At 48.1% G+C, this 23,934-nt stretch overlaps 9 protein-coding genes across 9 annotated transcripts; 3 read left to right on the forward strand and 6 right to left on the reverse strand.

Annotated features, from left to right (window-relative positions):
• Positions 1-438: 438 nt before the first annotated feature.
• On the reverse strand, positions 439-3,226 carry LOC131215854 (uncharacterized). Its single transcript, XM_058210251.1, has 3 exons — positions 3,216-3,226; positions 2,735-2,870; positions 439-1,530 (listed from the first exon to the last, which is right to left on the reverse strand). The coding sequence occupies exons 1-3, from the start codon at positions 3,224-3,226 to the stop codon at positions 439-441; spliced, it is 1,239 nt and encodes a 412-aa protein (XP_058066234.1).
• A 5,190-nt stretch (positions 3,227-8,416) lies between these two features.
• LOC131215855 (adult-specific cuticular protein ACP-20-like) lies at positions 8,417-9,033 on the reverse strand. Its single transcript, XM_058210252.1, has 2 exons — positions 9,025-9,033; positions 8,417-8,956 (listed from the first exon to the last, which is right to left on the reverse strand). The coding sequence occupies exons 1-2, from the start codon at positions 9,031-9,033 to the stop codon at positions 8,417-8,419; spliced, it is 549 nt and encodes a 182-aa protein (XP_058066235.1).
• A 2,334-nt stretch (positions 9,034-11,367) lies between these two features.
• Positions 11,368-11,996, forward strand: LOC131215856 (cuticle protein 19-like). The gene is made up of 2 exons (XM_058210253.1): positions 11,368-11,376; positions 11,445-11,996. Exons 1-2 carry the CDS (start codon positions 11,368-11,370, stop codon positions 11,994-11,996), a joined length of 561 nt encoding a protein of 186 aa, XP_058066236.1.
• Positions 11,997-12,294: 298 nt separating this feature from the next.
• Positions 12,295-12,770, reverse strand: LOC131215857 (cuticle protein 19-like). The gene is made up of 2 exons (XM_058210254.1): positions 12,762-12,770; positions 12,295-12,699 (listed from the first exon to the last, which is right to left on the reverse strand). The coding sequence occupies exons 1-2, from the start codon at positions 12,768-12,770 to the stop codon at positions 12,295-12,297; spliced, it is 414 nt and encodes a 137-aa protein (XP_058066237.1).
• A 2,367-nt stretch (positions 12,771-15,137) lies between these two features.
• On the reverse strand, positions 15,138-15,577 carry LOC131215859 (cuticle protein 19-like). The gene is made up of 2 exons (XM_058210255.1): positions 15,569-15,577; positions 15,138-15,503 (listed from the first exon to the last, which is right to left on the reverse strand). Exons 1-2 carry the CDS (start codon positions 15,575-15,577, stop codon positions 15,138-15,140), a joined length of 375 nt encoding a protein of 124 aa, XP_058066238.1.
• A 1,521-nt stretch (positions 15,578-17,098) lies between these two features.
• LOC131205746 (cuticle protein 19-like) lies at positions 17,099-17,479 on the reverse strand. Its single transcript, XM_058197983.1, has one exon. It carries the CDS (start codon positions 17,477-17,479, stop codon positions 17,099-17,101), a length of 381 nt encoding a protein of 126 aa, XP_058053966.1.
• On the forward strand, positions 17,478-18,642 carry LOC131205747 (cuticle protein 19-like). The gene is made up of 2 exons (XM_058197984.1): positions 17,478-17,489; positions 18,271-18,642. Exons 1-2 carry the CDS (start codon positions 17,478-17,480, stop codon positions 18,640-18,642), a joined length of 384 nt encoding a protein of 127 aa, XP_058053967.1.
• Positions 18,643-19,791: 1,149 nt separating this feature from the next.
• Positions 19,792-20,192, forward strand: LOC131205751 (cuticle protein 19-like). Its single transcript, XM_058197988.1, has one exon. The coding sequence runs from the start codon at positions 19,809-19,811 to the stop codon at positions 20,190-20,192; it is 384 nt and encodes a 127-aa protein (XP_058053971.1). The 5' UTR covers positions 19,792-19,808.
• Positions 20,193-21,372: 1,180 nt separating this feature from the next.
• LOC131215860 (histidine-rich glycoprotein-like) lies at positions 21,373-23,291 on the reverse strand. The gene is made up of 2 exons (XM_058210256.1): positions 22,905-23,291; positions 21,373-21,792 (listed from the first exon to the last, which is right to left on the reverse strand). The coding sequence occupies exons 1-2, from the start codon at positions 23,289-23,291 to the stop codon at positions 21,373-21,375; spliced, it is 807 nt and encodes a 268-aa protein (XP_058066239.1).
• Positions 23,292-23,934: the final 643 nt, after the last annotated feature.

The following is a 23,934-nucleotide window of genomic DNA, read 5'->3' on the forward strand; positions in this document are numbered from 1 at the left end:
AATCGGTCTAACGGTAGAGAAATGTAGCATTAATAGGATCCCTATTAGCAATAGACTACCGATGACGGCGATTTGTTTACGGAAGCGATGAGAAGCAGGATAATCAGGAACGTCAACAATCAGTCCTGGAGTCGATGGGTAACCGTTGGCCACTCATCGAACAGCTAGTAATCGTTGAAGAATCGTTCCCAACAGATCATCCTTAATTTTACCTAACATTTTATTAAATAAACCACCATCTCTCGAAGGAGTAAAAACAAAACGGACCCTTGAGTCGAGTGCTCGATTCAAAGCACCATCGCTAGTTCGCTACACATTAGGTTAAATTAAATTATCACGCACCACGGGAGCATCGCCAGTCGTCGAACCTCGGACCAGCGAATATATTGCACTGTGTCTGTCTGTCGCGGGGGCACTACGGCCCCGATCTCTCTCTCTCTAGTAGTAGCTGTTGGCGTACACCGGATGCTGTTTGCGAGCTTTCTGCCTCGACAACATCGACGCGACCATGCGCTGCGAGGCCTGCTTCTGCTCGTCCGACGGGAACGGAATCGGGCCGGTGCGAGCCTGACGCGTTGCCTTCGCCTTGAAGTAACTGGAGTAGTCGGGCCGGCCACCGGGGAGCGGACCAGCGCGGGCCGAAAACTTGTACACCGAGGGCGTGGCAAAGTTCTTCAACCCGGGCGTAGTCAGCGGCTTCAGGAGGTTCTTCTTCGGCCGGCTGTCCACGTGCACCGTGTGAACTTTGGCTTTCTGCAGCGTCACCGGATGCGACACGTGGTTCGCGTACTGCGCGAACGGACGATAGCTATCCTTGGTGTAGTACGGTCCGAGGTCACTCTCGGATAGCTTCGAAAAGTCGACGTCCGGTGAGATGGGCTTCAGCTTCGATAGATCCGGCGCCTTCACCTCTTCGATGCGAATACTCGGCTTGAACAGCTCCTGGCTGTCGTCGAGCGGCTCGGAAAAGAAGGACGAAGGAAGATCCGAAGGTGCGTAGTGCTTGTGTTCCGTGTCCGCCGTGATGTGCCGGTTTGGCTCATCGTACACGTAGTGATGCTGGAAGACCGTCCTCGGTGGCTCGTAGTGTTTGTAGGCGACCAGGGGCTTCTCGAGGTTCACGTGGGGCTTCAGCTCCAGGATCGACGGGATCGGGCGCTTCTTTTCGCTGATCTCCGCTATCTCCTTCTCGTGCTGCGGCAGATCGGAGCTCAGTATCAGATGGTCCTGGCCCTTGCTGAAGTGGTTGATCTTCGACTGCGAGTGGTGCTCATCGTAGTACTGCTGGTGGTGGTGATGCGGATGATGATCGTCCTGTACCGGGTGTGCGTTCGGCCCGTGCGTCTTCACCACCGCATTGAAGCCCGTCTTCGAGTCGGCCGTATAATCCACCTCCCGGATCGACCCATCCGGCTCGACGACGCTGTAGTGACCCTTGACGATGCCATCGTCGCGCGTTTCCCACTGTGACTTCACGTCGCCACTGTGCAGGTCCTTCACGCCGTAGCTGAACGAGTACGCCGGATGGGCCTGCGAATGAAAGGCCAAGAGGAAGTGATGAGATCACGGTTTCGGAGCATAATATCTCGATGGCCGCTGTCAAGGAATCGGCGCGCGAAAAGCGGGCAGTCGCGCTGGCACCTCCTGAAACATGCATAATTTATCACGTGCAAATCACACGCAGGAATGCATTTAAATGAGACATGAAAACCGCGGAGCCGTCGCCGCCATGCTGGTGCTGCTGCCGGTGCTGCTGCTGCGTGGTGGTCTAATTTAATTCGCCATGTCAGACCGCCCCTTTTTTGCTGCCGGTGAGCCGGTGAGAGCCTGGCGCGCCCCGGCAGCATCATTACGGCTCGTGCCGGTGGGCGCTACATTGTAGCGTGAAGTTTATGATAATTTTTTAATTACAAAAATATGTTAAATCTAATGCGCGAATAAAAGGTTTCGTTCGATACGCACGATTGGTGGCCGATTGGCGCCAATCGCACACGTAAGAAGGGCACCGCCATCGACAGGATTCAGACATTTGCGCCGTTCGTGCGCCGATTGCTATTGCGATTTTAAAATGCCGTCGTGACCCTCGTGCCGTGTGTCGGAAATGGGCGATAATGACATTTTCAATCGCAATTATAGTAGATTCGGTTGGAAAAAAAATGTGCCCACATGGCTCGCCACGTTCTCGTCTGGCTGGACCTTCCCTTCAGTTGATTTACTTCTCCGCGCTGACTCTAATATTTGTTTATGGCCCAAGGCCCAGCCGGTGGTGCTAAAAATAGTGACCATAAATATGGACTGCACGAGACAACTGTCATGCGATCGCGACCACGAGTCATGCAAATTATCGACCGCCGGCCATGTGGCCCGGTCTTGTTTTCTTTATCGATTTGGCGCCAGAATTTCTACGTTCCGACGCCTCGTTTCTCGTGTTTGGACTTGAAACCGTCTTAACTGGACGATGCTAATGGCGCCGGCTTCGGATAGTACGATTCTTGACCAAGGATCCACGAGGTGAGTAATTTCCTGCGTAAAGCTGACACGGACGGCCTCGTTAATTATGTCCACTTTATGGGCGCTGACCAGGTCCCTCGGCATGTGGATCAGTGTCGTAGGATGTTTGAAGAAAGATAGAATAAACTGAGCGACTGTATTTACTGTCCCATAGAATGGAAAATCAAATTCGTAATGCCCAGTCCTTGATACGTATACTTTTGACCACACCATTGCTACTTACATATTCTGGTGCGTAAGCATGCAGGGCGTCTTTATAGGAGGACACCGATCCGATGCCGATGGTAACAAGAAACCCCAACAAAAAGTGCTGTAAAAGAGAAGTAAAAGAAACGGAATAAGTGACCGATACCAGTAAACTTCACGACCTTCGAGAGCAATATTTGTTCGACCACCATTCCTTCACCGAGCCTTTGGCAAAACTCGCGGTGCCTCTCAAATGCTCAATGGCGATGCAATGATGGAAGTAAATTTCATTGATGATTTATTATCACCCGGCCATTTTCCCAGCCAATTAAAATCTAAGTCCCAGCCCGGTCCCGGGCCGCGGCGTTATTAATTTCGAATGGCAGGTCGAGCTGTTCATAAATCTTCAATTCGGCAGCAACGCTCGGCGGCTGCGTTCAGCTTGTGTGATAAACTGGCCATGCCCCGTTTCGGGCCCCGATAGGCGCAGGCTCCGGTCGTATACGACGGGGCCATACATTAGTACCATGAGCTCGGTTTTTGGGCTGATTGATTCCGATTCCGTCACCTAAAATGGTGACCTATGTCAGCTCGAACGATGTTTAGAAGGCCGAAGAAGGCATTCCATTCGGGAGCGGGTGAACCGTTCTGACGCAGCGGTGAAGGACGAATCCGAACCTGGGTCCTTTCGATCGGTCGATCAAATTTTGAGTGACTCAATCTGCAAACACGTCACACGATGGCCTGATGTTGTCACCCACAGATGGGTTAGTTTATGAAGTTATGTAACTCGCAACATGTCGGGAGCGGGAGCGTGTGGTCTTGTGTAAGTTCAAGTGCGATTGCCAGAGACCCATCGCTATATGGGTGCCATTAGGGATTTACAAACAATCGTCGGCTGGTTAGGCGCAACGCGGTGCGCACCGCTGACGCTGTCTGTCGCCGGATGTTGTTTCAAGCGCTGCTTTATGGCGCCGCTTTCCAATCCGTTGGCTGCATGCACAAACCGGCACCCGGCTGTTGTCCCGTCCCGGCACCCGGGTCCTTGGCCCGCTGTGGCGTGACGGAAAACCAGTTTCATAAAAGCACTGCAGCGCGCCATCCGGATCGCTGGTGCATTGGATGCATAAGCAATTGTGGAGCGATTCTCGAAGAAAGTGAAATTTTCTCTCTCTCTCCCCGCGGGGTCCGGATCGGTGGTGCCCGATTGGTGATGGCAAACAAAATAGCAAACCCCGGACCCCGGGTCGGATCGGAAGCAACACGGAACACGTTGCTAAAGGTTGCAGCTGCATGCATAAATCCGAGGGTCCGTCCTCGCCGTGTCTGATGCAATCGGCCGGGAGATTGTTGCGTTTAACTGCATCGAACGTTGGCGTGGCGACCGACGTTTTGGGGCGGAAGAAATCGAAAATCGGCACCGGGAAAACGTGGAAACGTGCCTCAGGAGGTGGAAGGGGGATTTGCTGTCTTCGCAAATGGGCAGTTCCGCTAAGCCGCGAGGCGGATTTCAGACCGGTCAATTAACGATGTGGGTAAGCGTGTTTGGAAAACACCATCCCCGAACGGTGATCGGTGCCCAGTTTAAAACCACTTGAAAGAGGGCATAATATAATTAGCAGTTAAAATCTAATTTTCCCTTCAAAGCGGCCCATTAATTGGGCTCCGGAAGCTCGTCTTCGTGGCCACCGGCGGGTGTGTGTTTTTAAATCCCCGCTGTCATGCGGTTTTATAGCAACGATAAAACTTCCGATCCTGGTCGGTGGCTGGTATCGAATAGTGAGTTTCCCAGTGGGCCAGAAGCGGATACTGAAACCTGTCCGGTGCGCCGAGACGTGCTCGAACAATACGTGCCGAGTATGCCATAAACCTAGCTTTTAACGGCCAACAGCAGTGCCCAGGGGCCCCCTTTACTTCCTGGATCTGGCCTGTTCATTATGCCTGTCCGACTTGACACCGGCTGCCGGCGCGCAGTATCGCGCCGGAAAGATCTGCGAAAGCAAGGCATTATTTCTCTATTTCTTCACAGGCGTTGGTGGCGTTTTGGACCGTGTTACGTCAATCGATCGCGGGAATTGTGTTGTGAAATCGAGGAGATTCGAGCAGACGATCAGCAGGAAGCGGGACGGTCACGTCTCCCGTCTCCCGGGGCGGTTTGTTCTCCAACGCAAACCTGATTGAAACCCCGGTTGTTGTGACGCCAGGATTAGCCGATCGTCCGACCGGCTCCTATTACAGAATCACGGGATGACATAATCTGAGCCTGGGCTGGCAGTGGATTATCTTCTTCTCGAGTGGCCAGCTACGCCGCACCCGTTGGCCACCGGGTTTGCAACTGATAACTGCAATGAGTTGCAATGGGCATGCGTGTGCGTAATCGCGTTGCATCGAAGCGTCTAATCATTCGTTCATTAGCGCCATTATGAAATTTTATGGATTTCTAATCGACCTGGCGTCTAATTGGCGGAATCGGTGGGGCGGCCCGGAATGGGCTGTTTGCACGAGCAGAACATTATGCTCGCGCAGAAACCGATTGCAAACGGCCGATTGCAGAGCAGGACGCGAAGGAAACCGTAAATCAATGCGTGGTTAATGCTCACTCGGCGCCTGGTGGTAGGCAAATTCTACCCGTACGCCGATTGATTGATCTGCTGTCAATCGGAATAATCGCTGTGATTACGTGCGATTGGGTGTTAAATGGTTGCAATTGCAGTCCCATGCCTTTTATGCCGATTTGATTGTCAGTTTCGGGCGTTCCGCTCCAGGCTACAATCTTGGGCCAATATTGACGTTTCGCGGGTCAAAGTTTTTGTCAAGGCGCGCTGCTGATTTTGAACGCCTACCGCGCAAAAGGAGTTTAATTATAGGTGCGCGGATGCAACTCGGCCGATTGATGCTTGCATTTGCTTTTTATGATTGGCACAGTGGCCGGAGCGGACACTATCAACATTCTAGGCCATTCGATCTCTCGCCGTTGCCAGTCGCCCCGTGTCTTGGAGGCGAAGTGAATAATTATAGCCTTCGCGATCGATCGAGCAATCTGGCGGCCGCATTCGGTAGCTCTCTCGCGTGGCCCTTTTGCAAGAATCTTTTCCCTGTGCCACGACCGGCCATGTATGCTGCGTCTCGTTTCCACAGGCAAATGAGCAACTCCCTGCTGCCACCCAGCGTGCGATATGTAGGGTTTGCAACTGTTGCCGCTGCGGCCGTTGGTGCGCCTTCACCGCAGGCAAATGTGGTTCAAGCTTTTGACGAATGCAAGATTAAAATCACATTTAGCATGAAAACGAGGTGCAATGCTGCACCTCACCCGGCTGGCCGGCTGGGCTTCGGGTTTTTCCTCGTCGGCACCGCCGGCATTCGGTGCCGCAACAGCAGTACGCGTTAGGGAAAACCCGTCACCAAGGGAGCAGATTGTGCTTCCACAAACGAGGACGCTTTAAAGGAGGGTAAACTTATCGCACTCAAATTGCACTCCGTTTTGTGACACAACTCACCTTGATCGGCAACATTTTCGCGTACCCAGCTATCCAGCCACAGATTCTCTTCTCAAATTATGTCCGTCGTCGAGGGAGTTTACCGGCAATTTCACACTCAGTCACTTTGTGGTTCCAAAAACAGGACACAACTCGCTGGCACGATCTTCCAGTCTTTCCAATGTATTGCCGCTCGACAACACTTGCCGCCCCGAAGCACACTCGACAGCACTCGAAACAATCGTCGTCACACCGAGGGGACCGTCTGCTCCGATTGAAAGCCTTTCCACCAGTCAAGAGGTGTGGATCTTCTTTGCACGTTTATATAGCACGCAACAATCGTGCACGGCGCGCTCGGTCCGTCGGTCACCGGTGTGGTCGCCTCCGCGACGCCATTGAATTTTCTTCTTCGGCCGAGGCCGAGGCCAAGATTTTCTTCACCAAATCGCGCCAGAGTAAAAGCCTTTCTCCGGCACGGACCGCGTGGACCGGACTCGTTAGTGACATCACGCGACCGGTCCCGACGACGGTGTGGTGGGAAAATGCCAGCCCAGAGCGAGAGAGAGAGAGAGAGATTGGGGGACGAGAGCCAGAGGTGCGGAGTACGAGGGAAGGGGTTTAATGGGGCGGTGACTAACGCTTCCTTTAGCGGGTTTAGCTCCTAACCCACCCGAAAAGATGCTCCGGAGTCGCAACGATCGACACGACCGATCGATGGTGGCCCAGGAGTGTTGGCGTGATTGTTGCCTTGATCTTGCGGTGCACGAGCATCGGTCCAACCCCTTCGGGATGGAAATGGAAAGTGGAAAACCGGTTCGGCCATTCCCTTTTCCCGACCCGACCCGGTTACACTTTCCACTCGGGGTGCACTGGGTGGTTTCCGTCCGCTCCGGCGCCGAGGGGGGAGTGTAAGTCGTACATAAAGTTGGGATGAATTTCCCTTTCGGTTCGGGCGCAACACGCTTTTAATCAACAGAAAACTCTTATCGAGTCGATAATTCGAGGATGTCAAATTACCGCAGTTTCAACATTAGTTGCCTTTGCCCGGTGCAACTCTGTTTTATTTTGCCGCTTAATGACGGGGCCTATTTACAGCAGCGGCAGCAGCGCCCCGCTAACGATGATGGCAGGACATTCCAGGCTGGACGGGATGCAGGCAGTGAGCAAGCACCAGCAGAAACGATTCGATTAAATGAACAAATTAATCGCCCCCTCGGGGATGAGTTTATTTGCGGGCCGATAGCGGACCGTTCAAAAGACTTCAACGCAAGCGACGAACCCCGGTTCTGCGAAACGGCTCTCGACGATTATAGTCAACAGCAGCATTGTGGTGGAAAACGTGCCACTCGGCGGTTTGCTCTACTCCAGTGGCACTCTAGGTTTAGGTCTGGGCCAAATTCCGCTCATTCCTCGGCCACCATAAACACAAAAGGGAAAATCGGACGATCGGACGGTCGGTCACCTACCCCGCAGGGGGTGCGTAACTGTGCGTAATGCGCCGGGGCAAGAAAGAAAAATAAAAGTCCTGTCGCGATTCTGTCGCGCCGGCAAAAGGAGGAACCAGTTTTTCCAGGCCCAATCGAAGGTTCAATGATTTAAAGGGCAGTGATGCGAGTGCGCCAGCGCCGTGACATGCCCATTCCCTGTGGTCTCGTGGTCTTACGCCAGGCGAGTAATTAAATTGCTTAATCAGCTGAGCGATGAGAAAACGCGTTTTGCTTTCGAGCACCCAAGTTGATGAAGTGGGCTATCAGCGGTTGTCACTCTGCTTCCTACAAATGACCGAGCCGGGATAAGAAAGTGTATATCATAAATCCAAGTCGGGCTGTTTAGTTTCATGAGAAAAGCAATAAAACACAACATTGTTCTACTAATGGTTTAATAGTTTTAACAGAAAATGTATCAAGAGATTTTTTCATTGTTCCATGATGATACTCACCTTCGAATCTACCTTCGTTTGGTAGAAAAATATCAGCATCAGGAGCCTAAAGACTGATTGATCTTATCATAAATATCATTTATAATTTTCGAAACATTTTCATAATTTAAATCCGTTACATAAAATTCCCTGTTCAACCGTTTAATTACGATTTCAAAAAGCGCCGCTTGTGTTAGTTTGAAGCATACTTTTAGGCGCTAGCGAAACGGTTTTGCAATCTGTCCAAGAACCGTTTCGTGCTCGTACTCCGTTCACCTCGGGGGGTTAATAAATATAGCTTCGAAAGGCATCGTTTGACGCCCCGTTAGAGATGCTGGTCAATGTTGCTGTAGCTGTAACCTTCCGCTTCGTCGTAGCCACCACCGGAAATGCCGTGTTCCGTCTTGTACACCTGCGGGTGGTGAGCGTGTCCCACGCGCTTCACGTGAGCCTGGAATCCGTTGTGCTTGTCCGACGAGTACTCGACGACGCGCTTTGTCCCGTCCGCGTCGTACAACGTGTAGCCTCCCTTCACGACGTCACCATCGCGGATCTCCCACTGGCTCTTGTGGTCACCGGTATGTGCATCCTGCACACCGTAGTTAAACTTGTACTTCGGATACGTATAGTAGTCCCGGTAGTCGTATCCGTTCTCCGGGTAGCCCGTATCCTGCGGCTGGGTTTTGTAACCAACCAGCCCGGCCTCACTGTAACCGCCGCCGATACCGGACACCGGTTGGTAGGAATCGATCGCATTCGCACCCTGGTCGAAGAAGTGTGTCGAGTGTTTGGTAACTATTTTATAGCCGTTGCCCGTAATGTACGCACTGCTCACTGCCACCAACATAAGCACCACTGCCGTTTGCTACAAAATAGGGAATACCATTAATGTCACCGCCACCATCTCAGCTCACAGTCACGTAAACGCAGTACCGGAATCATTGTTCAATATGCTGGCACTGGCTACAAGAGGGCACTATGTTTCTTGGAAGGTTCACCGACGCACTGATACCGTTCTCACTGCCGAGCTCTATTATTTATATCGTTCTAATACGTAAAACGACCCCTCCCGAGGCCGGTGTCCACCAGACACCAGAGCAAATACCACACACGGTTTGCATCGTGAGAATCGTTTTTTCGAATTTGTTTACACCTCGCCATGATGGAGGGCGGAAAATTGGCATTTCTATACGCGGCCCGATCCCGCTGCCGACATCGAGTGCGTTTGCCCCACGGGTTGCGTAGATGCTGCGGACCGCCGAGGAATTGTTGATACCGTGCCATGTGTCGATGCCGACATCCCCAGGCCGGTGGCTCACGAAGGGTTTTGTTGTGTTGGGTGCTAGGTTGCTTCCCAGACCTTTCTCGGTTCGATCGGGGTGGAACGAGTGAGAACATGCGTGATCGCAGTCGGTCGACTTGGGACACGGCGTGGCGCGTGTGGGACCAGACAGTCCGCAGATGCAAGTGTACGCAATTATTGTTCTCTTTTTTTTGGGGGGAAAACTGGAGCAATCGCTGTGAATGAAGTCGAACGGGTTGTGCAAAAGCGAACCGAACCAACACTTGGGAAACCAAACCCCAACTGTAAGGCCGCTTTTGGCGCTTATCTTCACCCTACATTGTGGTTGCCAGCATAATTCATTCTTATTACCTGAATGCCGAGCACTCTTCTTTGGGAGTGATGTCGAAAAATCACCACCAAGCTATTTGGCTACTTCTTGCAAAAAGCCCTAGGGAGCTACGTTTCGGTTTGATCCGCGAACCGGTTAATTCTAATCGCCGATAGACAATCTATCAGAGGTTCCTGATCGGTGCTGTCATCGATCGGCTTCTAATGGACCGTTTGTTAGCTCGTTGCCACCGGTTTTCGTAAGCGCTAAGCACTGATGGACCGATACAGCTCTAGTATGCCTCGGGCCACCATTTCATCGAGCATGATCTTTAAGGCCAGAAGTCTGATGGTATTAGGCAAGAGAAGCAGAGCAGGAGATCGGTACGCAATGTTGGTTTTGTTTTCTGAAACGGTAGTTACCGTAGAAAAATTTTAATTAATGTCAATTAAATTTTATTTAAGGTTACGCTAACAGTTTTACGAGGTATTTACGACGAGGTGTCACTTTTGGCAGAAGTTTTCCATTTTGCGATAATAACTCAGAAGGTGCGCGTTGTCGAAACTGTAAGCCATCGATTAATCAACGAAACTGGCAGCCATTACCTCAGCACCAGAGGAAAGTGAAACAGTGTTTACTTGGATTTGGGTTGGATTAGCAGATCGTTTGAACGGCTATAAACGCGCGTACTGGTGGCCAATGTCCAATTAGCGGCAGATCGGTCCCTAAGCTGCTTACGTCGTTGGATAATGGTTGGCCCCATTAAAGGGTCGGCTATGAAAAGGAAAGCATCCACCGGCCGTACCGTAGGGTTTACTATTTATTTGCCCACCCGTAAATGTTACGAATCAAACGATAATGCTACGGCAACAATTATTATTTTTATCTCATGTAAACTGTCACTGACTGCGCTCCCCAGTTTGTTTGTTATTTTAACATCCTGCTTACGTGGTGGGTTCCGGTAAACAGATTTTACAGCTCCACTAATGTCCTGGCGCGGTGTGAAGAATTCGTCCAATTTCCTGTGCGCAAAGTGTCCGCTGCGCTCGGTAAGCTCAGCCTTTGTCCCGGCTTTTTCTTACATTTCTCACGCCAATTTTTTAGCAAACCCACAGCCAGCCACCGGTGCATAGCACTGCACTGCTCGCATTATGAGCAGCTGGGGCCGGGCCATGCCCCGTACTACTTTCGCTCGGTAGGCCATCGGTTCCGCGTCATAAATCGATTGCTGCTGCTGAGCACTAATTAAATTAGTGTAACTACACTGCACCGAAAGCCTCCATGCTGGCGGAGGCGTTCGGTGGGATCAGATTGAATCAATGCGACACAGCCACATTTCTTTTCGGTCTTTTGATTTATGTAACACGATTGTCTGCCACTAAGCGGCGATCAACCTTTCGGCGTTGTTCGAAGTCGTGCCAGCCACGGAAGCGCACCGCAACCCGTTATGAGTACCGCGGCATGAACCGAGATCGACTTCACTCCACGACACTTCACTCCTCAAACTTTCTTTCTCTCTCTCTGTCGTGCCCGGCTCGGAACCCCGTGGTTGCACTCCGAAGTATATAAACTGGTTGTAGGCGGGTGCATCAGTACCACTCAATTGAACGCCCTCGAACAATAGACAACAACATTTCGGGTCCGTTTTGGCTTTAGGAGAAAAATGTTCCGCGTAAGTAGCAAGGCAAAGGATGCTGCAGGATTCGGCGGTCAATATTCACTCGTTCGCCATCCTTTCAGGTTGTGGTTCTGTTTGCCCTGGTGGCCGTCGCAGTGGCCGGTTATGCTCACTCCGATCGGGGTTACAGTCCCAAGTATGTCACTCGAAAGGTGTTCCACCATCAGCCGCATCACCATCAGCACCACCAGCATGCCGAGGTGGAGGAAGCCAAACCGGTGGAGCATCACCAAAAGCATGAGGAGGAGCATCACGATCAGTTCCACGACTTCTACGCCCCGATCAACTACAAGTTCGAGTACGGCGTGAAGGACCCCCACACGGGTGACCACAAAACGCACTGGGAGGAGCGCACCGGGGACGTGGTGAAGGGAGCCTACACCGTGCTGGATGCGGACGGTAGCTCGCGGCTGGTCGAGTACACGGCCGATCCTCACCACGGGTTCAACGCGGTGGTCAAGAAGATCGAGCATGCTCACGTCCCGGCCAAGGAGCAGAAGCCGGCACCGGTTGTGGATCATCACCACGAAAAGGCGCACGACGATCATTCGCATCAGCTCGTGCAGCAATACCACCAGGAGCATCACGGATACGGACACGGTGGATACCATTAAGGCGGAGCCGGATGAAGCCTCGAAGCGTCGCCTGTAACTCCTGTAATTCCTCCTGTAACCACGGCGTGTACCTGAGATGGGTTGTAGTTTGTTTGTTGGCGTGATACGGATGCTGCCAACAGGTTTCCAAAATATAACCAAAGATTGTGATTCTGGGAACTCTAGACGCTGCAGCTCATCCTTTCTTTCGTGGGGCTCCAAGATCCAAGCAAATCAGATGGTAGTTCAACAAAGCATTTATTAAGGAACGTTCAGGTAATCACATCTAGCGGGCAGGGCACTCGCAATGGGCACTCGTTTAGAAATGCTGATCCAGCTTGCTGTAGCTGTATCCGGCACCGTGCGAATAGCCGCCTCCGTAGTGACCACCATGATGACCATAGACCTGCGGGTGATGGGCATGACCCACGCGCTTGACATGAGCCTGGAATCCGTTGTGCTTGTCCGAGGAATATTCGACCACTCGGTGGGTTCCATCAGCTTCCTCCAGAGTGTAGGCTCCCTTCACGACGTCCCCATCCCGGTGTTCCCACTGGCTCTTGTGGTCTCCGGTGTGATGATCCTTTACGCCATACTCGAATTTGTAGCTCGGATGAGAGTAATAGTCGTGGTGGCCATGATCAGCCTGGTATCCGTAGCCGGCATCACCCCAGTATTGCGCCGAAGCAGCAACGACCAGGCAGGCGACAGTCAGAGCGATGATCTTGAACCGATTCAGAACCGTTTCACTTACGGGACGCTTCTATGATTTTAAACTAAACTCACCTTGAACATTGTTGGGATTTCGTTTGGGGTTTCTCTTCGGTGACTTTGGTGGAACTGTGTTTTGTTGAGGGTTGCTGCTGAATGATGTTGTGTTGACCAGCCGCGTTGAGTATTTATATCCGCGGGTTCGGTCGGTCGAGAACGTTTCGCGTGCCACCCTTTTCTTAACCGAAGCAGCTTTAACTAATTAGTGTTAAAACAACCCCGATCAGCGGCCATCGGCCCGGTCGATTTCCAATTTTCTTGTTCGCACCATGCACTTGTGACAGCTCCGCTTGGTCACGGCGTGCGACACGCGGCTTGTTCTTGGGCGTAACGGGGCGCGCTTTTTTGTGAAAATTTTCGACAGCGCAACCACGCTGGCCAACCTTCGGATTTGAAATGGAAAATGCTTATACTTCGACGCGGCCGCGCGCGGTTTCAAGGTTGACCGAGGCGAAAAAACCGATTTCCTGAGCGATTTCATGAAATGTGACCTTGCGGGCCGCGGTTGTGAGGGTTGCCTGTTTTCGGTGCACATTTTCGAGTTGGCCGAGTTACGGTGTGTTATGCTTCGCTTGAACCCCACCCGAACGCTGGCCATTCCAAAGGCCGTTCGAAAGGCCGTTCAAAAAACATGAATGAACATTGAAATATTGAGAGCAGAATTGAGCCATTGGACGAACGAAAGAGAGAACGGATTGGCGGGCACACCAAAGGGAGACAGGGAAGGCACCACCGGATCGGCAAATATTGGCTTTGACATGGTCACTTACGGTGTTACGCGTGCTTAACTGGGTGTGAAATTGAAACAGATCGATTCATAATTTACAAATATATTTCTGGAATGTTGATGCAACGCTGGCTCGAGGTGTGCTTAATTCCGATTAGCATACATATGCATTTTATAACTTGCTGATGTTAAGGTGAGTCGCATTATTAGGTCCTACAAACGCTGAAGTGTTTCTTGTGTCTCCTGGGCCATTGCGTTGGCCAAGTTGCGTGCTACGCGCATCGTTGGTCACTAAGAAGTCTGTCCAATTTATGCACGTTTGCTCACGAAATGTCACTCACGCATGCAACGTACTCTACTTGCTGTGGTGGTCAGTATAAAAGTCCATGCTTATCGTTTAAACATCATCATTACCACGTTATTCACGACCGTAGCCAAACAGTTAGCCTCTGTTCAATATGTTCAAAGTAAGTAAGCTACAAAGTTTGGCAAAAATAAGGTTATTAAATAATTATTAATTTCTCTAGGTTTGTGTTGTTCTTGCTGCGCTGCTCGCAGTCACGGTCGCCGTCGAAGACTACCATTCGCACCCGAGCTACAAATTCGAATATGGCGTTAAGGACTCTCACACCGGAGACCACAAGAGCCAGTGGGAACACCGGGAGGGGGATGTCGTCAAGGGAGCTTACACTCTGCATGAGGCTGACGGAACCGAGCGAGTGGTCGAATACTCGGCGGATAAGCTCCATGGATTCCAGGCTCATGTGAAGCGCGTCGGGCATGCCCATCACCCGCAGGTCTATGGCCACCACGGAGACATTTACGGATCGTACAAGCATGGATATGGCCATAGCTACAGTAAACTCTCAAAGTATAACTGATGCCAAACCCACCGAGACATAGTTCCTTAGTCCCTCTAATTTTCCAATAAAAGCTTCTAACCGCCGTCCAACATCAAATGGTTGATTTGTCTATTTCATCTTTTTTTTTTAAATAATTAAATTGCTTAACGACAATGAAAGAATTTGATCATTTCAACCGATCGATTGATTAGTTATGAGTATTGAAAGATCGAAGCGATCAAAATAAAATAATTCAATATTTATTAGTAATAGAAATAAATTTAAATCTGCAAAAACAAGGACTATCCCGCACGCCACTCGCTGAGGAAGATATCTAATCAATGCCGAGCAACGCTCGACAATAACGCACATTTCCCTCACAAATGGCCGATCGCTAATCTCTGTGGATGAAGAAGAATGGACGATGCCTTGAGAAAACGCACACTTTGCCCTTTAATCGACTCCGATACGCGAACTACGATGGACATGGATTCTGTGGATCGAGAGAGATGAATGGTATTTGCCGATAAAGCACTATCGGCTTTAATCTTCTTGATCTGCTACACCTTATCTCACATTAATTCCTGCTACAACTTTCCCGGATGTGATCGATTTTACCGAAAATAGTTGCATCTCGACATCGTTTCCGACCGCAAAAAATCGGAACAGTCGGAATAAAATAATTAATTAAATACGAAACAGTTTCCGCAGCATATTTCAGATGAAAGTATTATTTTATTAAGGAACAGATGAAATGAAGATTATTTACATAGTTAGAATCACAGCTAGAGAGGGAAAATAATGCGATCGAATGCGTCCGGGTTAATGATGCTGGTTTAGCTTGGCGTAGCTGCTGGCATGTCCGTGGCCATGCCCATAAGAATGTCCACCCTCGTGATGACCGTACACTTCCGGGTGATGAGCATGACCCACGCGTTTCACATGAGCCTGGAATCCGTTGTGCTTATCCGATGAATATTCGACTACTCGGTGGGTTCCATCGGCTTCCTCCAAGGTGTAGGCTCCCTTGACGACATCCCCATCCCGATGTTCCCACTGGCTCTTGTGGTCTCCGGTGTGCGGGTCCTTAACGCCATACTCGAATTTGTAGCTCGGATGCGAATGATAATCGTGATGCTCGTGTCCATAGCCAAACACAGCAACGGCCATAGCAAGAATCAACGCGATCTTGAAAAATGTAGAAATGATGTCACGTAAGTGTCATGCCAAGATTATTCCCTGCCTAAGCTTACCTTCAACATTTTGAGGCAGTAAGTAAGCTGTTTCCCTACGGTGCTTGACCACGCTGAACGCTGGTTCTGTACTGATGGTAAAATCTTGGCTGGTGGGCGACTTTATACCCGCTGAGACCGAAAACGGACTGACTTGCGGTTGATAACTCTCCCTTCGTGTCGCTAGGCTGGGACGGGGAAACCTATGCGCAGCCCACCCCGGGGATGGTGACGAAATCGTAAAATTTGCTGCAATTTTCTTTGTGGACCGATCACGGCAGCAGCCATGACGTGAGCCGTAAGAGCACGAGCACACACTTCGGTTGGTCCTCGTGAATGGAGGGCTCCGGAATCCACGCGGCCCACATGTATCGGGTCAGCTTTCGGCGGGAACTGTTTGGGGAATGATCTTGAAAAAATCTTTTGGCGACGAGATCGCGAATATCGGCCACCTGTCTCAACATTATCTTTCCGGTTTTCAAAAATCGGGTCAGAAGAGCCACAGTTTGAGCACAGTCCGATCGGGTGTAATTGAGCGCATTGCAGCCCACTCAGCCGTTAAATCAAAACATGTGAACAAGCAAGGGCGCAAATTACCGCGTGACTCCCTGCCGCTAGGAGCAGTTTCTTCAGCCGGTTAACCTGCCGGGCGGTTGAGGTGGTCACGCTAAGTGCTTTCAGTTGCCGATCACTCCCTGCTGGGGCCCGCGCCCTGCACCACGGCCAATGGAACTTCGGCGATCGAGAGAATGCAATGTATCGTTTGGCAGCGTAATTCTGTTTATGATGTGAATGGGCGATGTGCAAATTGGGCGCTAAAATATTGATTGAAAACACATTTTTGGCCGGTTTTCCACGCGGCGGAAAATCACCCACCAAATGTTTTGCGGGGTTGAGCGAAAACAATCGCACGAGGTGTACTGTAAGGTGGATCAATGACCTCTCTGATCCGATGGCACAAGCTATAAGAGAAGCGATTCTCGTGAAATGATTGGGTTTTATTCTTATATTTCCAAAAGGGAACACATGGGCTTGTGTTCTAAAACATATTTTTTTGCATCTATACAGCTTTGTTCAGATTATTGTGAAGTTCACAAATTTTGAAATCTTGAACTGCGCACATTACGTTACGTTTACGTTACGTTAATTTTTTTTCGGTGTAAGACCCGGTGCGTCATAACGTAATGAAAGTTTAATTCGAATTTAATCTGTGAACTGTGAATCTGTGAATTGTATGAACTGTGGATTGCGGTATTTATCTAGTTCTACATCCTGATCGTGCCTCATCCATAGATCATGCATCTTGCTGCACCGAGTTAACGGTTAGTTGGTGCTTAATACTGCTCTTAGCGTTCTAATAATAAACAAATAGTAAATCCTGATCAGCTATTATTTCAGACCAGGATTTTAACTGTGCAACATTTTAATGTGTTATTATAATTGTCTATTTCGGATCAAGCGCAAAATAGGCATTCATGAAAATAGGATGTAGTATTTGCTAGGATGTAGTTTTATTAATTCACATTCGTTCGAACTTTCAATTTTTTTCGCTTAATGATGGAAATGCAGATTTCCGTTGGCGTAGCTGCTGGCGTGTCCGTGACCATGGCCTCCATAGGACTGTCCACCCTCATGATGTCCGTACACTTCCGGGTGATGGGCATGACCCACGCGCTTGACATGAGCCTGGAATCCGTTGTGCTTATCCGAAGAGTACTCCACAACTCGGTGGGTTCCATCAGCTTCCTCCAGAGTGTAGGCTCCCTTGACGACATCCCCATCCCGATGTTCCCACTGGCTCTTGTGGTCTCCGGTGTGGTGATCCTTCACACCATACTCGAATTTGTAGCTCGGATGCGAATGATAGTCGTCATGATCAGCACTGACAGCCACAGCCAGTAGGGCAACGACGGCGAACGCGATCTTCAGCATGATCGAAGTTGTTTCGTTTTTGGTTTGTAGCTTACTGAACTGTACGTAGACTTGCGGCGTTCTGTGATGCTAAGAGCACGTTTTCCGGCATTAAATACCTACCGCAGATTGCACTTCGGCCCATTAATAAAACCGAACTGTGAAACTGTGACGCAACCGTGAACGCACAGCCTTGCATAGAATTAAGGCAACTTCGTGTATCGCATGTTCGGGGCAGCTACTAGCCCTAGTGTGAGGATTTGGAAAACCGTTTCTACGCTTACTTTCGGTTTTCCATCCAGCAGTTGCAAAGTGCAGCATAAGGCGCTGCGAAACAACTACAACGATGGACGCCCAGCAGTACCATTTCACTTGCGGCCCTCCCTCAAATCGGAGGGCTTCATATTACCATTTTTCGGGTGTAGTTGTATCGGCTACTTTTACGAGGAAAATTGTTTCAAAACAATCAACCCCCAGCACGGATCTGCATGCAGCTGACACCACAGCGCTTTTTGCACAGAACGCAACGATATGACGGTTGATTTGAAAAATTATCACCCCGCGGTGGTGAAGGTACGATTATTGATTGCACTTGCCAGCCTTGCCCGTTCAGGGTGGGGTCTCTTGGTCGGAGCGAATTTGACTATAAAGGTAGACTATGGGTATCGTTCAATCATCAGTTCGCAGCAAACGTTTCAGTCAAGCAAACACAACAATCAAACAATCTCTAGCCAAGATGATCAAGGTACGGTAGTAAGACGATTGAAGTTTAGTAGAATTGTTTCAACCGTAAAGTTTTCACAATTGTTTAGATCGCCCTCGTCCTGTGTCTTGCCATTGCCGCTATGGCTTACGATCACCACGACTATCACTCGCATCCGAGCTACAAATTCGAGTATGGAGTTAAGGACCCGCATACCGGAGACCACAAGAGCCAGTGGGAACACCGGGACGGAGATGTCGTCAAGGGAGCTTACACTCTGCATGAGGCTGACGGAACCGAGCGAGTTGTTGAATACTCGTCGGATAAGCTCCATGGATTCCAGGCTCACGTGAAGCGCGTGGGACACGCTCACCACCCGGAAGTGTACGGTCATCACGAGGGTGGACAATCCTATGGCGGCCATGGCCACGGACACGCCAGCAGCTACGCTAACGGAAACCTCTTCCAGCATCACCACTAAGGAGTTACGAAAGACTAAATAAAAGCCAAATTCATGTCATCGAAAAATACTTCCAACCCTTAAGCGTTTTTCCATATCACTCCGAAACAATGGCCATTTATTGGTCGACAATTTGCCACAAACTTTTTGCCAACGATCGTCAAAAGTTTTTTCAAATTAAATTTACATTATTTCATTTTGACATATTTTTTAATTGTAGAGTTTTACATGACACAAAAACTTCAAGGGGAGAAATTATGAATCGAGGTCGTAACATTTCATTTCATTTCAAATATAATGATGTTATTCATCACATTGCTACTTTATGCAAATGTTCAAACCGTGACAGTGATGCTCGGTGTATTCTTAAGTTCATTCTTTTATTTTGTAGGATGCATGAAACTGTTTCTTCTAATTTTCTTTTGCGAATTGATTGCTGTTGCAATAATTAGTTCTAGTTTTTTTAAACATTCTTTCAGTTTTCCTAGCTTTTGATTTACAGGTAGATATTGCTTGTTAAGTGCATGATGAAAATATTACGACCAATTCAATGCTTAATTTATGGTCTGTAAAAATGTTTGAATTATTCACTCTATTCATCAACGACGTTACAGTAATTTTAAATCTTATCAGTAGGTTAATAATCAGCATCCCTTTCACTAAACGCAGGGTAACATACAACAAACATAATTTACACAACGCTGAGTTGATTATAACAATAGACGACAAAAATAAATAAAATGAACACTATTATTTATGTAATGTTCCCTCACAGGAGTTTCCTGTTTTAGGAGACAAAATTGTAATTCAGAAATGACTTAAATCTTGCGAAATACGAAATTCTAGGTTTACATAGAATAAAACAAGAAACGTATGCACTAACTGTTCTCTACGCCAATAGTGCAAAATAGTAGGAACTGTTGCTGCGAATTGAAGATCATTTTCATGCGGTGTATCATTCACCTAACCCAATTTTATACAGCAACGGCTTTCCATAAGACATTTCAGGGCCTACACGGCCCTTGCAAAATATTTGCCAATCCAAACGCAGTCAAAGCTTGCATGTCCACCTCCAAGCGCTGTATGGTATTTAAGCCGGCAAACGCGGTGCTACCTTCAACAGTCAACCGTTAGCCACAATTCAATCCACATCGCAGTGTTCCAAAAGCCAAAGAAATCCACCCAAAATGATGAAGATCGCGTTCGCCGTCGTTGCCCTGCTGGCTGTGGTTGTCAGTGCCGATTATCACGATCATCACGATTACCATTCGCATCCGAGCTACAAATTCGAGTATGGCGTTAAGGACCCGCACACCGGAGACCACAAGAGCCAGTGGGAACACCGGGATGGAGATGTCGTCAAGGGAGCCTACACTCTGGAGGAAGCCGATGGAACCCACCGAGTAGTCGAATATTCCTCGGATAAGCACAACGGATTCCAGGCCCACGTGAAGCGCGTTGGGCATGCCCATCACCCGGAAGTGTACGGTCATCATGAGGGTGGACATTCTCATGGCCACGGACACGGTAGCAGCTACGCCAACGGAAATCTGTACCAGCATCATCATTAAACAATTTCTGAGAAAATAAAACATGGCCCGATTTATGTCAAGAAACAAATTAAGTTGTTTTGCAACTTTTCGTTAATCAAATTGAACGGTTTGGTTAGTTGGTTCTGAATTTCAATTATCAATTCTGAATTTCAATTCTGAATTAGTTTTGAGGAATCCCCAACGATCCTCTTATTGGTCATTGAAGAGCAATCTCGTTTGAAGAAGAATCTAGGATATCCCACGATACAAATAAGCATTACTTACTTTTTAAAATTAGTTTTTTCTTAAATGATCCGCCTCAGCACCCCCATGAGCAATAATGTCTTGTAACAATTAAATACTTAATTCGTTTTACAAATACCGGAAAACCTTCATCGCGAATCAAGCACTGCTAACCTAATTTTTCCCCATTCTTTCTTTGCTGTAAACATTTCTGAAGCATGTGTTAATTCTTTCAAAATAAATGGCGGATTTCGAAAAAAAATCATAACTCATAAGCATCTCAAATGCTTCACACAATCGCCAGCGCGAACATAAAAAAGCTATCAAATTAACGAATTATGTTACATGAGACCACTTACCGGCCGCGATTGGAATGACGTTTGCCAATATGTGCCACTCTCCGGCATGAGCCATGGGAAAATGAATGACAAAGAGCAATTTCGGCCACTTCAGGAAATAGCCATGCGTGAAAACCGCACGAGCTCCACTTTCAACTGGCCAAGCCCCTCGCGAGCTTGCCTTGAAAATCGTGACAGCGATTTTCGGGGGTTTTCACGTGGGTTCTATGCAATCAGAGGGTGGGCCAGTCTCGCTGCAACGTGTTTTTAGTAGATCTTATGGTTGCCCTTTTATGCGCTTGCATGACACCGTTTCAGATTCACTTGCATAATTGCCCATTCGCGTTTGACTCCAATTCCATGCGCGTTGCGTCCAATTAACGGCGTGAATTGTAACGCCTTCCAAATGCGCAAACGAACCGTTTATGATGGAACTTACATTTATTTCACACTTGTGAATTATAAAATTACCCTTTTGTCTGGTGAAACAGTTGTGAAAACTATTAACCAATTATTGTACTTCAAAAATGGATTTTAAAATAAGGTAAATCAGAGTTTCAACAGTTTTTATTTTGTTTCAGCAGTTATTTTGACATCTGATTTTAGTAACACCATGTTGACACCGATTGATGATCAGACTAGTGATGATGCTGATACAGATTTCCGTTGGCGTAGCTGCTACCGTGTCCGTGGCCATGCCCGTGAGAATGTCCACCCTCATGATGTCCGTACACTTCCGGGTGATGAGCATGCCCAACGCGCTTCACGTGAGCCTGGAATCCGTTGTGCTTATCCGAGGAATATTCGACTACTCGGTGAGTTCCATCGGCCTCCTCCAGAGTGTAGGCTCCCTTGACGACATCCCCATCCCGGTGTTCCCACTGGCTCTTATGGTCTCCGGTGTGCGGGTCCTTAACGCCATACTCGAATTTGTAGCTCGGATGCGAATGGTGATCGTGATGATCGTGATAATCGGCACTGACAGCCACAGCCAGCAGGGCAACGACGGCAAACGCGATCTTCATCATTTTGGGTGGATTTCTTTGGCTTTTGGAACACTGCGATGTGGATTGAATTGTGGCTAACGGTTGACTGTTGAGGGTAGCACCGCGTTTGCCGGCTTAAATACCATACAGCGCTTGGAGGTGGACATGCAAGCTTCGATTCCGTTTCAGTGATTTATGTTTTGCAATGTGTCGACCTTGTCGTGAGTTTAGTTATGAAAGTAGTAAAATATATGTTGAATGATTAATTAAATTAGTCGTCGCTTTGCACGAATGTACACGAATTTAAAGGCAATGATGTGGAAAGTTTTTTTCTTTGTATCCAATGTATCAGATAATGTATCAGATACAACAACTTAAGCGTTTAATACTTTGCGTAACAGAAAAAATAGAATTTATCGTTGACAAAAGGGGTTTTTACCAAAAATTATTGTGACGTTAGTAACAAGAATAAACAAATTTTGCTTATTAAATTACGCATTATGAAGCCTTTTGAAAAAAAAACAACTTGATCATTCTTAGAAGGACAAGATAAAAGTATGTAGCGATCATAACGGTTATTGAATTCCAACAGTGACAATCGTGTGGTATATTTGAACGGTTTCTCTGATTGATAACACATTTACATGAATTCTGACGCAATTATATCGTTGTTAACGTAACATGCACAATAGACTGTTAAAGTAAGTTTAGGTTTTACAACATTATAAGATTAATAAATAAACATATCTTAATCTCAAAGAAATTTAAATATCTGTTTCTATCTAATTATCTAATTATACCAACATGTTCGAATTTGACGATGTTAATTTATTTTGCTTTGATTTGATGATTTGATTTTTGAATGATGAATGATTTTAAGTAAATTTAAATAAGACTGGAATTACAAAAAAACATATTGGTTCATTTACTTTTGGCTGGACTTAAGTGAAAATAATTCCACCAGCAGTGTTCAAACGATAGCACAACAGGGATGGTCGAGGGCAGAAAGTTATGTTAATTCTGAACAATGTTCCTGTTGATCTATTTTTATAAGGTTGTTGCATAGATTCAAATATTTCATCTAATTCCAATGTTCCAATGGAGTTTGCACGAACAATAAACATTACAACAAGTGTATACATTGAGAGCGAGTTCTTTATTTGCTTTGAATCTTTGAACACTTAGTGATGATGCTGATACAGATTGCCGTTGGCGTAGCTGCTACCGTGTCCGTGGCCATGCCCGTGAGAATGTCCACCCTCATGATGACCGTACACTTCCGGGTGATGAGCATGCCCAACGCGCTTCACATGAGCCTGGAATCCGTTGTGCTTGTCCGAGGAATATTCGACTACTCGGTGGGTTCCATCAGCTTCCTCCAGAGTGTAGGCTCCCTTGACGACATCTCCGTCCCGGTGTTCCCACTGGCTCTTGTGGTCTCCGGTGTGCGGGTCCTTCACTCCATACTCGAATTTGTAGCTCGGATGCGAATGGTAATCGTGATGATCGTGATAATCGGCACTGACAGCCACAGCCAGCAGGGCAACGACGGCAAACGCGATCTTCATCATGGTTTTGGGAGGATTTTCTTTGGTCTGCTTTACCTCGGGTGTTCAACGGACAACTGATGCCGGGTTACTAGCTGGGGAATGCTTAAATAGTCAACGGACCTCAACGCAGCTGGTTTGCGTGTCTCGGTTGCATACTTTCTAGGTTGGCGCTGTGTGACCTTGGGCATACAGTTTTTCCGCCACTCCTCGAGCGTTCAGGCATGTAATTACGATGAAAATAATATGAAATCGATTTTCCATTTCTTCTGTTGCATGTTTCTCCTTATTGATTTCGTGTCACAATTATACTAAAACTAAATTTGGTAATAAAAACATATGGTACGAGTTGTGTAAGCTTTGTCCTATTACTGTTATAATCAATTTCAGCATCAATAGTATTAACAATAACGATCCATCGGCTCATGTGTCGATCAGGTAAACCTAACTAACAGTGATCACAGCGAAGAAACGCTTCAATCGCTCCCTGGCATGAGCGAAGTGCAGGGACCAAAGATGACAACCGTATTTAACGAGCTTTTAGCCACACGGTGATTTGTTTTCCAACGTTACCGTCGCCGCGGAGCATTGTTTTTTATGTAAGCCCACACCTGGGACAAGATACTCACTCAAATCGCAAACGAGATAAAGTGTTATGATTTTTATG

The sequence above is a fragment of the Anopheles bellator genome, chromosome 1 (genome assembly GCF_943735745.2).
Source record: "Anopheles bellator chromosome 1, idAnoBellAS_SP24_06.2, whole genome shotgun sequence".
Lineage (NCBI taxonomy): Eukaryota > Metazoa > Arthropoda > Insecta > Diptera > Culicidae > Anopheles > Anopheles bellator.